General features: G+C 37.3%; 1 protein-coding gene across 1 annotated transcript in view; it reads left to right on the plus strand.

Moving 5' to 3' along the window:
* The window catches only part of DPYD (dihydropyrimidine dehydrogenase), a 922445-nt gene that overhangs the window by 606893 nt on the left and 300226 nt on the right, over nt 1-15326 (plus strand). The window contains 1 exon segment of the mRNA NM_174041.2: nt 1681-1764. Coding sequence (NP_776466.1) covers nt 1681-1764 — 84 coding nt within the window.

Consider the following 15326-nt stretch of genomic DNA (forward strand, 5'->3'; position numbering starts at 1 on the left):
ATGCTAAGTCAAATGGGCCTTAGGAAACATCACTACGAACAAAGCTGGTGGGGGTGATGGAATTCCAGTTGAGCTATTTCAAATCCTGAAAGATGATGCTGTGAAAGTGCTGCACTCAATATGCCAGCAAATTTGGAAAACTCAGCTGTGGCTACAGGACTAGAAAAGGTCAGTTTTCCTTCCAGTTCCAAAGAAAGGGAATGCCAAAGAATGCTCAAACTACAACACAATTGCACTCATCTCACACGCTAGCAAAGTAATGCTCAAAATTCTCCAAGCCAGGCTTCAACAGTATGTGAACCGTGAACTGCCAGATGTTCAAGCTGGTTTTAGAAAAGGCAGAGGAATCAGAGATCAAATTGCCAACATCTGCTGGATCATGGAAAAAGCAAGAGAGTTTCAGAAAAACATCTACTTTTGTTTTATTGGCTATGCCAAAGCCTTTGTGTGGATCATAATAAACTGTGGAAAATTCTGAAAGAGATGGGAATACCAGACCACCTGACCTACCTCTTGAGAAACCTCTATGCAGGTCAAGAAGCAACAGTTAGAACTGGACATGGGACAACAGACTGGTTCCAAATCGGGAAAGGAGTATATCAAGGCTGTATATTATCACCTTGCTTATTTAACTTATATGAAGAGTACATCATGAGAAATGCTGGGCTGGATGAAGCACAAAGCTGGAATCAAGATTGCCAGGAGAAATATCAATAAACTCAGATACGCAGATGACACCACTGTTATGGCAGAAAGCAAAGAACTAGAGCCTCTTGATGAAAGTGAAAGAGGAGAGTAAAAAAGTTGACTTAAAGCTCAACATTCAGAAAACTAAGATCATGGCATCCAGTCCCATCAGTTCATGGCAAAGAGATGGGGAAACAATGGAAACAGTGGCAGTCTTTATTTTGGGTGGCTCCAAAATCACTGAAGATGGTGATTCCAGCCATGAAATTAAAAGACGCTTGTTCCTTGGAAGAAAAGCTACGACCAACCTAGATAGCATATTAAAAAGTAGAGACATTACTTTGCCAACAAAGGTCTGTCTAGTCAAAGCTATGGTTTTTCCAGTAGTCATGTATGAATGTGAGAGTTGGACTATAAAGAAAGCTGAGTTCCCAAAATTGATGCTTTTGAACTGTGGTGTTGGAGAAGACTGCTGAGAGTTGCTTGGACTGCAGGGAGATCCAACCTGTAAATCCTAAAGAAAATCAGTCCTGAATATTCACTGGAAGGCCTGATGCTAAAGCTAAAGCTCCAATACTTTGGCCACCTGATGCGAAGAACCAACTCACCAGAAAAGAACCTGATGCTGGGAAAGATTGAAGGCGAGAGGAGAAGGGGGCAACAGAGGATGAGATGGTTGGATGGCATCGCTGATGAGATGGACATGAGTTTGAGTAGGCTCTGGGAGTTGGTGATGGACAGCGAAGCCTGGCGAGCTTCAGTCTATCGGGTTGCAAAGCGTCTGACACAACTGAGCGACTGAACTGAATAATCCTTGTATAGATACCCTCATTTGAGAGAGTCAGAATACACCTCATACAATAGCCATGGTTCAGAAAACAGAGTAGTTAAAATTTGTCAAATGTGACCTATGTTGTATTATCAGTGGTGAAAGCCTATTAGTACACAGTTAAAGCTTTGTGTTTTTTTTCATTTTCCTTCCTCATCTTAAAGGCTTCTGGAGCAGACGCCCTGGAGTTAAATTTATCGTGTCCGCATGGCATGGGAGAAAGAGGAATGGGTCTGGCTTGTGGACAGGTAAGGACCTCAACAGCTGCCGTTATGTATGTCTGTGACAGAGCAGGCCCCTGTACAGATAGTTACTCTACTTTAGGCAGGAAGATGCGAAGATCAGATGACTGGCTTGAGACTTCCAGGTCTGTATTGTTTAAAAATTTAGTGCTTAAAAAGTAGAAAATTAGAGAAGCTGAAATTACAGCAACTGTTTAGTTTTTATTGAGGAAAATATCACATTATGTGCTTGACAGGAGGTAATATCATAACAAATAGTTTTTTAAAGCGCTGAGGCAGAATTAGCTGATTTCAAATGCAATGTTCTTTATTCATTCCTGATGCTGATCCACTTTCCCTGGAGCAATATACTGTACAAAATGCATTGTTCGTAGTGATTTTGTAGTAAATGGGGCACAGCACAAATTGCATTTTACATTTTTTAGCATATGATCATTATTCTCTAACTGTGTTTTGGGAGTTGCAAAAAGACTTTGATGATATTTTTATTTTTTGATACAATAAATGGAACCTTCATGCTAAAACTCTTTCAGAAACTTAATGAATAAAATGTGGAAATCTGTGTTAATATGTAGAAAATACTGCATCTTTATGTAACTAGATACAGTGTTATATGTTAAGGAACAATGTAAAAGCTTAATGCTAAAAAGGTGAGGATTTTGCAACTAATTTAGCTTTTAAGCCCAGAGGGAAATCATGTGAGTTAAATAATACAAATTGTTGTAGTTTATGACAAATTTCCTAGTCCTAGAAAGTTTAATTTCCGCATTTGACATGGAGCCTTATACATAGTAGGTAGTCAGTTCTTTTTTTTTTTTCGTCCCCCAAGTCATAGAATTATCTGAATTAAACTCTGAGGCCAGAGACGCTTAATTTGGACAGGCAGAAATTTCTGCTTATTCAAATGAACGTAGTTTGCTATTTTCAGATTAGCATTCAGGGAGAATTTTAAAGTACCTTGTAAATATTTAATTAACATTCAGGATAGATTTGTGACTGGGAAGAAACCATTCTTTTGTAGCAGCAGGAGAAGGTGGCCTAGTCAAATATTGTTCAAGTATAGTCTCTACTCCACTCACAACAGATTATCCAGAAGATCATTCAGTGTGGTAACAGAACAAGCCTCAGAATTACCGGTAGAGGGAAAACATCATTATGTTACATCATAATTTTTATAAGTCATGTGATTAGGCAGCAGTCTGTGTGTCATGATAGGTAACTTGGTTAAAACAAGGAACATTCTTAAAAGGATATCTGGAGCAAAGTCCGAGGGAGTTGAGTTTCTCTCTTTACACATTTCCCAAATATCTTTTAGTTACATGGATTAAAACAGCTATGGAAAATTTGAATCTATTGACTAAGTTTTAAAAGAAAGATGTATTTTCATATGTATTTCTTCCCACAAATATGACAATTATTTTGAAAATGTCACCCAGCTTTATTTTTTAGAGTGGACTTTTGCTCTGTGAACACCTCAAAACTTACCCAGCTGTTAAATGTCTTAGGTAGATCCTCCCCAGAGTTATTTAGCTGGATAAAACAGCCTTTGGCTGAATGAGGATGCAAGTGCTAACATTTTTCAGTCAGTTATCATTAAGACTTCTAAAACTCATGGAAAACGTATGTTCCAAAAACTATCATGTCTTAGACTGAAGGAAACTTAGAAGCATTTCCATTTCTTTTATTAGTTAAAATCTCTAAAACTATAACCAATTCTACTAGCCAGCTTTGGAATTTTTCTTTTGAATTATATTCTCTTGTACATTGTCTAATTGAAAAATAAAGCTAATTTAATTAGTTTGCTCCAACATAATTTAAATGATTTCTGTGCCTTGGGACACATGCATGTTCAATATTTTAGATATCGGGAAGGAAGAATATTAGCACACTGGAAAAAAAACCTGACTATACCTCTGAATTTTTAGAGTGGGCACGAAGACATCTGGGGCTTATTCATTTTCTCCTTTACTTCCTATTTCCTTTTCTCTGCCTCCTGTTCCCATTGCTTCTTCCTCCCTCCCTAAGGTTTATAGTCTTAAACACTCACAAGTTGATGGGATGGGGAATTTGTACCCAGTGTTGGGAGACTGAGGAGCCATTCCAATTTGTCTTCCTCATCATAGTATGATCTGCATCCCGTTTGCTAAAAGCTCCCTTCGTGCCAAGTAAAGAGCTATGTGTATCGCCAGAGCCTGAGAAACATTTGCTTCATCAGTGACTCAAACTGACATTAGTCCCATGGCTAGAATATTTTTCCATTAGAAACAGTCTCTTGTACTGTCACCGTTTCTGGTGTTTCTAGAAATCATAATGATTTTAGCTCCATAAGATGTGTATAAGCAGAGTATAGTAATACAGTACATTTTCCTCTCTAAACATTTTTTTTCTTCTTTATCTCAAATATTTTCTTGCAAATCAACTAAGTGAAATACACTGCTTTTATACCTAAGTTTAATTAGCTGTATATATTTAAACATATACATGTAAATTTAAACTCTTTATATATGTTTCCATAGTGACTAAAAGTTGTGAAATATAGGAATAGAAAAGGCTATAACCTTTATGACATAGAGACATCATATATATTTATGGAATTTATAGAAATAAATAAAATCTCAAGCTGACCTAGGAATTTGAATTGTGTATCCCCTGCATGGTGAAACTTCATATAAAATCTTAAACACTTAGCAGGACACTTGCTAAGTGTTTAAAGGCAATCTCATTCTTTATTCTTTCCATCAACCATCTTTGTCACCTTGATCAAGCCACTTACTCTCCTGAAGCATCAGTTTCCATCTCTATAATATGGCATTTGAATTAGATGGTCTCTAAATCCCCTTCCAGCTGTAATATTCTTTAAATGCTAACATTATAGGCAGCAAGCTAATATGTCATTTTTAAACTATTCATAAAGACCATTGGTAAAATAAGAACAACTAAAGAAATAAAAATTGCATATTACGTTATTCTTTTTAAAAGCATTAACATTTACCTGGCTTGCATGAAAGTCAATGTTTTATTTATTTAATTTCTTTTTTCTTTTTTACACAAATCAATTCTGCTCACTCTTTGGTATATTTTATTTATTTGATGAATATCTAACTAGCAGTTGTTTAAAAAACCTTGGTTTAATAGACATTTTGTACTTTACATAGTTAAAATAGAACCCTTGTGCTTTTAGTATGTCAGCCTGCTCTTCTATCACATTTTTTCCACTTTAGTTAGTGGTTTCACCCAATAAACTTGATGCTCAAGCAAAGGTAAAAAGACCTTCTAGTTTGGGTGGCATATAGTCCAAATAGTCAGAGTTATATTACAACATGAATTTTTTTTCCCATCTTTTCTTCAGTTCATTGCAATCCTCTAAAGTAGGATGAGTTTCCATTCCATTTAACAAATTAAAAAAGAAGAAACAAAAAAAACCTGACCTTCCATGTTTCCCAGGTCACAAATCTGTCAGTGGCTACCAGGCCTGAGCTTTAGTTAGCATGCAAGCCTGAATATAGGGAAGGCACAGAGAACAGTTCCCAAGAAATCAGTATTCGAATGTTAATATAAATATTATCATTATTAACTTAAAATTAAGAGCAGGATTAAGCTCTAAAATCCCAAACAAACCTGAACATTCTATGTAAGTGTTCTGTCTCTCGGGAATGAGGGAGCTGTGATGTCTTGACAATAAAATTTAAAGTCGTCTACATGCAATCTATGTAAACTTTCTGTGACAACATATTACTTTATAAAGGTACTTGAACTGTAATAAATTCTATAAAGTGAAGATGAAATGACACCTCTTTGAAGTCTTCTTTTCTAAAATGCTAAGTGTCCATAGGACATTAAGTAAATAATTCTTCTTCTGTCCTTTTAGAATTATGCTGAATATTTTTACTTCAACTTCATAGAACCTCCTAACCTAGATTCACACAGGAGCTGAAAAGGCCTTGAATAGCTTTCTATTGTTATTGTGTTTGTTTTAAATTATTACCAACATTTTAAAAACAGGTGGCTGACAAAAAAAAAAAAAATCTACTTCTTTCATCTCTTGAAATAAAGAAGGTATGGCCACACTTGACCTATAACTAGAACTTCGTTAGGCTCCTTTAACCCTCTATGTGGTACACATAAACAGCAGCAGACATTTGACCAAGGATAAGTGTTCACTCAATATGGATTTTATCAGTATGTACCTCTCTGATTCAACCTTAAAATATTGAAACCAAGCCTTCCCAGGATTTTGCTAATTTTCTGGGTTCTTGACATTGAAGATTCTCTAGATTGCCTTCTTCAGCCAGCAGTACTTTTAATTCTTAGACCCTCCATCAGCTACCAAAAGAAAAATAGTAGGGAGTAGAGTGTGGCGTATGGGATAAGTTGCCTTGTCTTCCTACCTTCCTATTTTATCTTCCACATAGCAAAAAAGAAGAGCAGGAGGCAACATGTTCCACAGGACTTTGTAATACTAGTTACATAACTCCTTAAGATGATTTTTTGTGCTTGCCATCAGAAAGCATGTATTTTTAAAGCTTTTTCTTATTTTTCATACCAGCTGTTTTCTTCTTTGCCTTGAGTCAATGATGTGGCACAGACTCTCAGAATTGAAAGGAACCTTGAAGATTTCCCAGTTCAACCTCCTTATTTAGAGGACAGGAATTTGGGACTGGGAAGTGATCTAAATAGCCTTAGTCTGAGCTAACCAACTAGCAGAGCCCAGCGCCTGTAATGCCCTTGTCATTGACCCCCGTCTAGTGTTCTGACCAGTATTTTCTACTATGTCATCTGGATGTACTCAGATCTCCAGTCAACTGAATGAGTCAGTCAGTTGCCCTGGAAACTTCCGACTCTGTACCTTTTTAAATACTATTATTCTCTCCACCTGGAATTCATATCTTTTCAACTGAAATTATTCAAATAAAATTCACCTGTCTAATTCTATGGTGGATGACCTCTAATTCATTAATTGGGTATATATTATCAATTAAATTGTCCATGATAAAGAAAAAATAATATGTTATAAATGAAGAGGTTAAAGATAGAAACTAGATACATACTCTCATTTCAATCTCACTGTCAATGAGTTTGGATTTCTTTACCTGAAAATTCTAAGAAGTTACGAAGATGTTGTTTATCTGGCCCTTGGAGGATTCTCATTGTTGAATGTTTGCAAGCCATGATTTGGCCTTCATCATAGGTGTGATTGCTAAATAGTGCACAACTAGTTCAATAACAATTCCTTTGAATGGAAAATTCCATGATAGTATATAACTGGAGGGAAAACTGCTCTAACTTTACAGACAGAGCAGAATCCTGAATAAAGATGGTGCACCGTCTCATCACTTGCTATGTCTTGCTTTCTCACAACCCCATCCATTGGTTTACATATATTCTCTACATAGAATTTGTAAACACTGGAATATTCAACTCAATCTTAACAGTTACCATCAGGAAATACATATACAGTCTTGCTTTTATGATGATTTATCTAGGCAAAACAAACAGATTTAAAATTGCTAAATCTTATATGTTCAGTGATCTTAAATGTACTGATTTATATTAATATCATCTAGAGCAAGATTTTGATATTTCCCTCATGATCTGTTCTGTGTCCAAATTTAATTTGCATAAACTCTGTATTTTTCTTTTTAAAAAAGAAAAAAAAAAAAGATTTGTTTCTGTTACAACATGCCAACATTTTTCATAAAACACAGATTATTGCTCTTTCCCTTGCCAGAGAGCAGATGTCTGTCACCAGGAAGAGAATCCAAAACTGAGTATGAGGACCGCATTGCCCCAGATGTGCTATCCTTTCCCTTGGGAAATAAAACCTTTTCCAGCAGCTGGGCTAACAGACCTTCTATCTCATTTGCCGTACAAGGTCTAGGGAACAATGACCAAAGCTCTGCCTCCATCTGGTTCCCACGGCATGTCTGTGGAGAGGACAGTATAAAGATACTACTTTTAAAGCCAAAATAGCTGACTAGTCATGGCACTTCCTATATACCCCAGAGAGTGAAATGAAGGCACTTGGGAATATGAGAAATCTTAACGGAGAAACAGACATAGAAGCTCCAGCAATGGTAAAAATACAGCAAACTGAAGCCACAGTGCTGTCTCTGGTATGTCTTGGGGGATCTAAGGTGAGGATCACTGCTGAGTTAAATTTCCTTTTTGATACTTGTTAGATGTGTGCACATGAGGCCTCCAGTATTTCAGGTTCTTGATTCCTCTCACCCTTTCTGACTCTAGCTCCTCTAAGAAACATGGGTGGCAAAGTGCTGCTTTGTTCCTGAACATGATGTGTAATTTTGCTTTAATCAGCATGGATGAATGTAAGTTTAGGCTGGAAATTGTACCTGAGGTCTGTGAGCTGATTGGTTAAATATGGGCCCAACTAGGTTTGCCTCTGTGGATTGATCCCTGAGACATCATAGGTTTGGAAATCACTGCACTATAAAATAACCTCATTCCTGGAAGAAAGACAAGAAATGGCTGCATGATATAAGTTCCTGCCAAAAGCGACTAAAATCCAATATTACCCAAACACATTTTACTTAGCCTGCCTTCTTTTATTTTCCTTTTGGTGATACAATTTTGGAAGTGCTTTAAAATAGATTATCAACTTGTTTATGAGAAAAAGTATCTCTGATTAAAAAGAAATATTTGCTTTACACTATATTATGTTGCCTAACTTTTTATTTGATTTTAATTCTCAGCCATTTGCATAGACATGGGTGCTTGGATAAGTAGATAACTATAGGAGATCTGTAAGAGGCATTTCTACAACTGCCAATATTTTGCCTTAAGCTGGTTCTCTATGAGTTTTTCAATTTTAGTTATTAATGCTGGCTAATGATATAAAAATGATTGCTTTCTATTAAAAATTATAAATGTTTAGGAGAAAGCAACATCCTTAAATCTAATCTAACTAACTGAGATGTTAGTTCTAGATCAGGAAATATCATTGTTGCTATCTATAATAACAATCATGTATATGTCATTTATAAAATAATTATGTTGTACAAATAGGTGGACCACTTGGTGAATAGTTGCAGGAAGAACATTGAAATATGTGGTTTTAAACTTAACATGGTTTTTATTATACTTATCATGCTGAAATAAAGCAGCAATAGCATTTCTAAGTTTTTTTATGAATCACTTTCAGATGGTCACATCACAGTAAATTTGAGAGTTTTCTATATGTCTGTTGACTTGGGCACAAAGATGAACTAAAAATATCTTTGACCTATAGAGAGGGATGTGAGAGTAAGGTGAGGGAGAGACTGTGAATTTAGTCTGTGATGTCATACAATTTGTAAAGCATATGTCGTTGAAGAGTAAATAGGTATCAGCAGTGTGAAATGGAAACAAAGTTGGGAACCGTAATTATTAAAATAGAAATATTGGCAAAGAAATGGAGAGTCTAGTCATAGGATCCAACTGCTGCTGCTAAGTCGCTTCAGTCGTGTCCGACTCTGTGAAACCCCATAGATGGCAGCCCACCAGGCTCCGCTGTCCCTGGGATTCTCCAGGCAAGAATACTGGAGTGGGTTGCCATTTCCTTCTCCAATGCATGAAAGTGAGAAGTGAAAGTGAGGTCGCTCAGTCATGTCCGACTCTTAGCGACCCCATGGACTTCAGCCTACCAGGCTCCTCCATTTGGAAGAACTAGCAAACAGGGCTTGAATTTGATGTTAAAATGGACGAAAGACCCAAGAATAAAGGATGCTGAATTTGGGGTTAAAAAGCAAGATTGGACAGAAATCTAATAAGAACTCAGGAACTAAGAGACTCAGAGGCAGCAGAGTTCAAGATAAGGTAAGAGAGAGAATAATAAATAAGGGGAATCAAGGGAAGGTATAAGAGGCGCCACTTCTAAGAAGACTGTAAAATTAAGGCAACTTCTACTTCAGAGACAGTTTTTACACATTTATCACTGGGGTAGAAGTAATCTTTAAAGTACAATCAGTTTAAGTCTTCCAGCTGGGAATAGAGGAGCAACATTAGGAAGGTGGTATATCGGTTTGTCTGACTAGAGGTGGAAATATTGCCCTCTCCCCACAAAAGTAAGTCAAAGAAAATAGATTTAACAAACTCATAGCATTTACAGCCTAGGAGTACTGATTCAAAATTGAAACTTTTATGGCTTTTGTTACCATCATTTGGCAGCTACTTTCCCAGAGAACTGTTAGGCTCCCCCACCCTCAAACACATGAGGTGGTTCTTGTTGGGAATCACGGATGTTACACAAACATGAAGTCTGTTTTGTTGTCAATTACGTTGCAGAAATCTTAATGACACTCATGTTTGGAGCTAATGATGGTTTTGTTCTATCATCAAAAAAATCAATTTATCAAGTAACAATGTGATTAATTAATATATACTCTGAAAAAAAAGTTTTGTTTAAAGGGATATCAACTTTAAGATTACTGTCAATTTTAACCACTTTTAGATGCCTTGAATATCTTTAGTTCTTTTCTTAAAATATTTGCTATTTTACTTTTTCTAGAGTTAATGGTTTGAGTGTTTATTCTTCTCTATCTGTTGTTCCTGGGTGTATACAGCTTTAAAAGTCTTGATAGATCAAGTTGCAAATCTGGTTACATTTCCTGGATGTTAACCACTCATCAAAAAGGAACATGCAGATGTTTTTGTCTTTTTTGTAAAATTTCTAGTCCTCTATCAGCTGTAATTTCTGTTACCAGTTTTCAATTGCCAAGATTTTTCTCTTCTTGAATATACCAGAAATTGTATGACAACACCATAGTATGCATTCCATTCCTGTCTTTCCTATAGTTATGCTTCAGTGTATGCAGGAGCAGTGAGTTCTCTTCAGTTCTAGTGTCTGTTCTCTATTCCTCTTTCCTTGTTCACTGTTGATTCTTCTATATCCTACACCTGTCTCAAACTTTTAGAGAATAGCCTTTTTATTTAGGAGAAATAGATTTTAGACAGCCTATTTGGCACTCCCTGAATCACCAAATAGTTCTCTACTTTCATTCATTCAATAAATTTTTAGAGTATCTACCATGTCCAAGGGCTTCCTAGGTGGTGCAGTGGTAAAGAATTTGTCTGCCAATGCAGGAGGCACAAAAGACGTGGGTTCCATCCCTGGGTTGGGAATATCTCCTGAAGTAGGGAATGGCCACCTGCTCCAGTATTCTTGCCAGAAAATTCCATGGACAGAGGGTCCTGGCAGGTTACAGTCCATGGGGTTGGGGAAAGTCAGACACGACTGAGCATAGCACAATGTACCAAGAATTGTGTGAAATGCTGAGAATACAGTGATAAAAATAGACATGTTATCTGTCCTCAGGTAGCTTTCCATTTAGTAAAGTAGAGATATATTGGATAAATAACCTCACAAATAATAAGTGGTGAGTTGAATGGTGATAGTGGTGGATATGATAAGACTATATTTTCATTTTGAGAGAACAGAATAGAGGAGCATGAGAATAGACTTGAGAAGACAGGCTAAAATCTCCTACAATAAATAGTTCAAGTAAGAAATATCAGTGCTTTGTATCTTAGATTAGGAAAATGATGGTAGAGATAGACAAATGCATATGCCAAAGATAAGGATCACACTGAGCAGCATCTGAAGATAAGTTGTATGGAGGTTCTAAGGAAGAAACAAGTGGAAAGATAGTTCTTAGCTTTCTAGCTTTTGCCAAAATTCTGGTGTTGTAAACTAAGACAGGTATATTCCCTATGTAATTGATGATACAAGGTTAAAGTTGACTTCGTGATTGGATCCAGGAAAACAGATATTTTCAGCATTCTCACTCTTTATGCCTCTCTCTCCTTTGCTCCATGATGTAGTGAATGATGCATTCTTATACAGAACAGATAAACATTCTTTATTCATCTGATGACCTCGCCTCAGACAAATAAATGGTTTATAATCCCACCCCTGTGTTCTTGCCTGGAGAATCCCATGGACAGAGGAGCCTGGTGGGCTACAATCCATGGGGTCACAAAGAGTCTGACATGACTGAAGCAACTTAACACTGCACACAAGCACACACAATTCTAGCTCTCAGGAGATCTTTACCTTTCCAGTCCTAGTCCGTCCACTCATATCTGTGATTCTGATATTTTCTCCATTTCTTATTATTAAACTCTTATTAAAAGTTTTCCTCCAAAGGGAGCCATGCTTATTTTAAACAATTAAAAACTTAAACATGTATAAAATGCATTAGATATTTATTCTCTCAATAGAAATGATAGACATGGTAAAGTGAAGTGTACACTTTTCCTAATGGTAAATAAGGAATTACATTTTTGAGGTGGCTATAAAGTTACCATGATATATATAGATATATAGATATATGTGTGTGTGTGCATGCTCAGTCATGTCTGACTTTTTGCAACACTATGGATTGTAGCCTGCCAGGTTACTCTGTCCATAGAATTTTCCAGGAAAGAATACTGGAGTAGATTACTATTTCGTATTCCAGGGGATCCTCCTGACCCAGGGTTCAAGCCCACCTATCCTGCATTGGTAGGCAAATTCTTTACCACTAATATGTATGTATGTATGTATTATGTATGTGTGTGTGTGTATGTATAACAAGATAATCAATTCATAAAGAGTTTTTTTAATGAACATTAGAAATTGAGTTTATTTTACTTAGTGCCAATATTATTCTAGGCAATGTGCTAGGTCTTTCTATGCATGGAATTGCATCCACTCTTCAATCAGCTTTGAGGGGGAAGATAAACATCTACATTACAGACAAAGGAACTATGGCTAGAGTGACTTACTCTACATTGAACACCCAGGTTTAATGTCATTCTGACACATTATAGGTTCAGTAAATATTTTGGACAGGTTAATAAAGATATGAATGAATGAGTGAATGAATGAGTAATTTGATGAATTAAGCCTTCATGCAAAATGGATTTTTGTGCTATTCAGATTGAGAAGGTCTGGAGCAGAGTGATTTATGAATATGACTCAGTAAAGCAGTTCTTGATTTTTTGTAACTTAAGAATTTACATTTTAGGTCATTTTACTTGCCTGTAAAACCAATCACAGTTCCTCATTCTGAGATTTTGTTGTCTTTGCACCACAAATGTTTTAGGTTTCATGTGCCTGATTTCTTCAGTTCAGTTCAGTACAGTTCACTCACTCAGTTGTGTCCGACTCTTTGCAACCCCATGAACCGCAGCACCGCAGGCCTCCTTGTCCATCACCAACTGCCGGACTTTACCCAAACTCATGTCCATTGAGTCAGTGATGCCATCCAACCATCTCATCCTCTGTCGTCCCCTTCTCCTCCTGCCCTCCACCTTTCCCAGCATCAGGGTCTTTTAAATGAGTCAGCTCCTCGTATCAGGTGACCAAAGTATTGGAGTTTCAGCTTTAGCATCAGTCCTTCCAATGAACACCCAGGACTGATCTCCTTTAGGATGGACTGGTTGGATCTCCTTGCAGTCCAAGGGACTCTCAGGAGTCTTCTCCAACACCACAGCTCCAAAGCATCAATTCTTCTGTGCTCAGCTTTCTTTATAGTCCAACTCTCACATCCATACACAACTACTGGAAAAACCATAGCCTTGACTAGATGGACCTCTATTGATAAAGTAATGTCTCTGCTTTTTAATATGCTGTCTAGGTTGGTCATAACTTTCCTTCCAAGGAGTAAGTGTCTTTTAATTTCATGGCTGCAGTTACCATCTGTAGTGATTTTGGAGCCCCCCAAAATAAAGTCAGCCACTCTTTCCCCATCTATTTGCCATGAAGTGATGGGGCCAGATGCCATGATTTCTTCAATATGTCTCAAATCCATTCTAAACATTTTTGTCTAGAAGTACATACTACGCACATATACATATTATTCCTAATTCCCTGTGCCCTGGGCAGGAATCTACCTCCTATTTAAAATATTGCATTTTTGGAGCTCACTAATCATTTTGTAAGAATAAGCCTTTCCACATGTTACTGTAGGTGTTTGGAAGATGAAAAATGTCAAAATGTCTGACTATGACTTCCTTTTGCACATTTGCTACCCTGTATAAACAAGGTATGTACCCCGGAATGAGGGAAGGGAAAAAAAAGTATACCACATCAGCTTGGCCTCCAGTGGAATTAAGAAGATTATTATCTCCTGTCTCCATGCCCATCACCTAATGACAGAAAGTTCTGGATTACATATGCTTCCTGAATGTCTCCCACGTTATTTGAGAATAAGTAAAAATCACTGATTGGGCTTCCCTGGTGGCTCAGACCGTAAAGAATCTGCCTGCAATGCAGGGGACCTGGGTTTCATCCCTGGGTCAGGAAGATCCCATGGAGAAGGGAATGGCAACCCACTTCAGTATTCTTGCCTGGAGAATCCCATGGACTGAGCAGCCCAGTGGGCTATAGTCTGTGGGATAAAAAAGAGTCAGACAACTGAGCAACTGCACTTTCACTTTCACACAATCAATGAAACCTGCCTTGCTGTTTGCCAGGTTCTGATTCAAGGTCTAACTCAGGCAATCCACACGGCAACTCTATGGTGTATGGACTATTATTAATTCCTGTTTTACAAAGGGGAAAACTCAGTGTAAGTAATGTGGCAGGGCCACACAGCACATAAAGGGTAGCATCAGGATTGAAATCCTGGGCATCTAATTCATGAACCTCTGCTCCCAACTTCGGGCACGAATGCCTTTCAAAAAAGAATTTGAAAGAAGTAATCCCTGGCTTTACTGACCATAGAAATGAATACCTATCTTACTGCTGTTTCTGTCTTTGAAGACAGTGCTATTTGTGAAAATAATGAAAGCTCTTCTATATAAATACTACTGAAAAGGCCGTGTTCCTGAAAATGAATGGTAAAAATGATTTTAATGATGTTTATTTTTATGTCCTATTTATTTTTCCTGTATCCAAATTCATTATAAAGAGGAACCCTAACAGGGTTAGGTTCTTTGTTAAATCTCCAGATGTGATTAAAAGATAATGCAGTATTACAGTCATGAATGCTAATTTTCAAGGACTGTTTTTCTTCTAAAAATCTATTTTTTCATCGTTCCAATTTTTACATCATCCCTCCCCTATAGGAAGCAGTGTGTGGTACCAGGCATTCAGAAACTGTCCCTGATAGATGGCGATTATCCAGGAGACGCTGGAGAGGGGTGAAACACTCCCCACCACAGAGGTGCCCCCAGAGTTAATTCACCCTTCTTTCACATGGTGGAGAGCACTAAATATGCATAACACCATCCTGCCTGTATGTGGTTCTGTCCTCGCCTGCCATTCCGCAGCCCTACCCTCTACAAAGGGTAGATCATTAAGCCATCCAACGGTGGGGAGTATTTTCATATAGCTGTTGCCCTTTATAGCAGCCTGGCAGCGAGTGACCATAATAAATTATGCACTGTTCTGTGAGGCTGTGACACAATGCACTGGCAGAACAGCGGGGGTGTTAGAAAATCCATTATTTGAAATTTTTGTTTCTTTTTCTTACTAGATTCCATGCTGCTCTATTCCTGTCATCTTGTTCCTTTCTTTCGTATCTATTGTTTTGAGGGTTTTGTGTCTGACAGTTCTTTTCTACTGCTGGTTTTGTCCTTTTTGTTAC

The sequence above is a fragment of the Bos taurus genome, chromosome 3, assembly GCF_002263795.3.
Source record: "Bos taurus isolate L1 Dominette 01449 registration number 42190680 breed Hereford chromosome 3, ARS-UCD2.0, whole genome shotgun sequence".
Lineage (NCBI taxonomy): Eukaryota > Metazoa > Chordata > Mammalia > Artiodactyla > Bovidae > Bos > Bos taurus.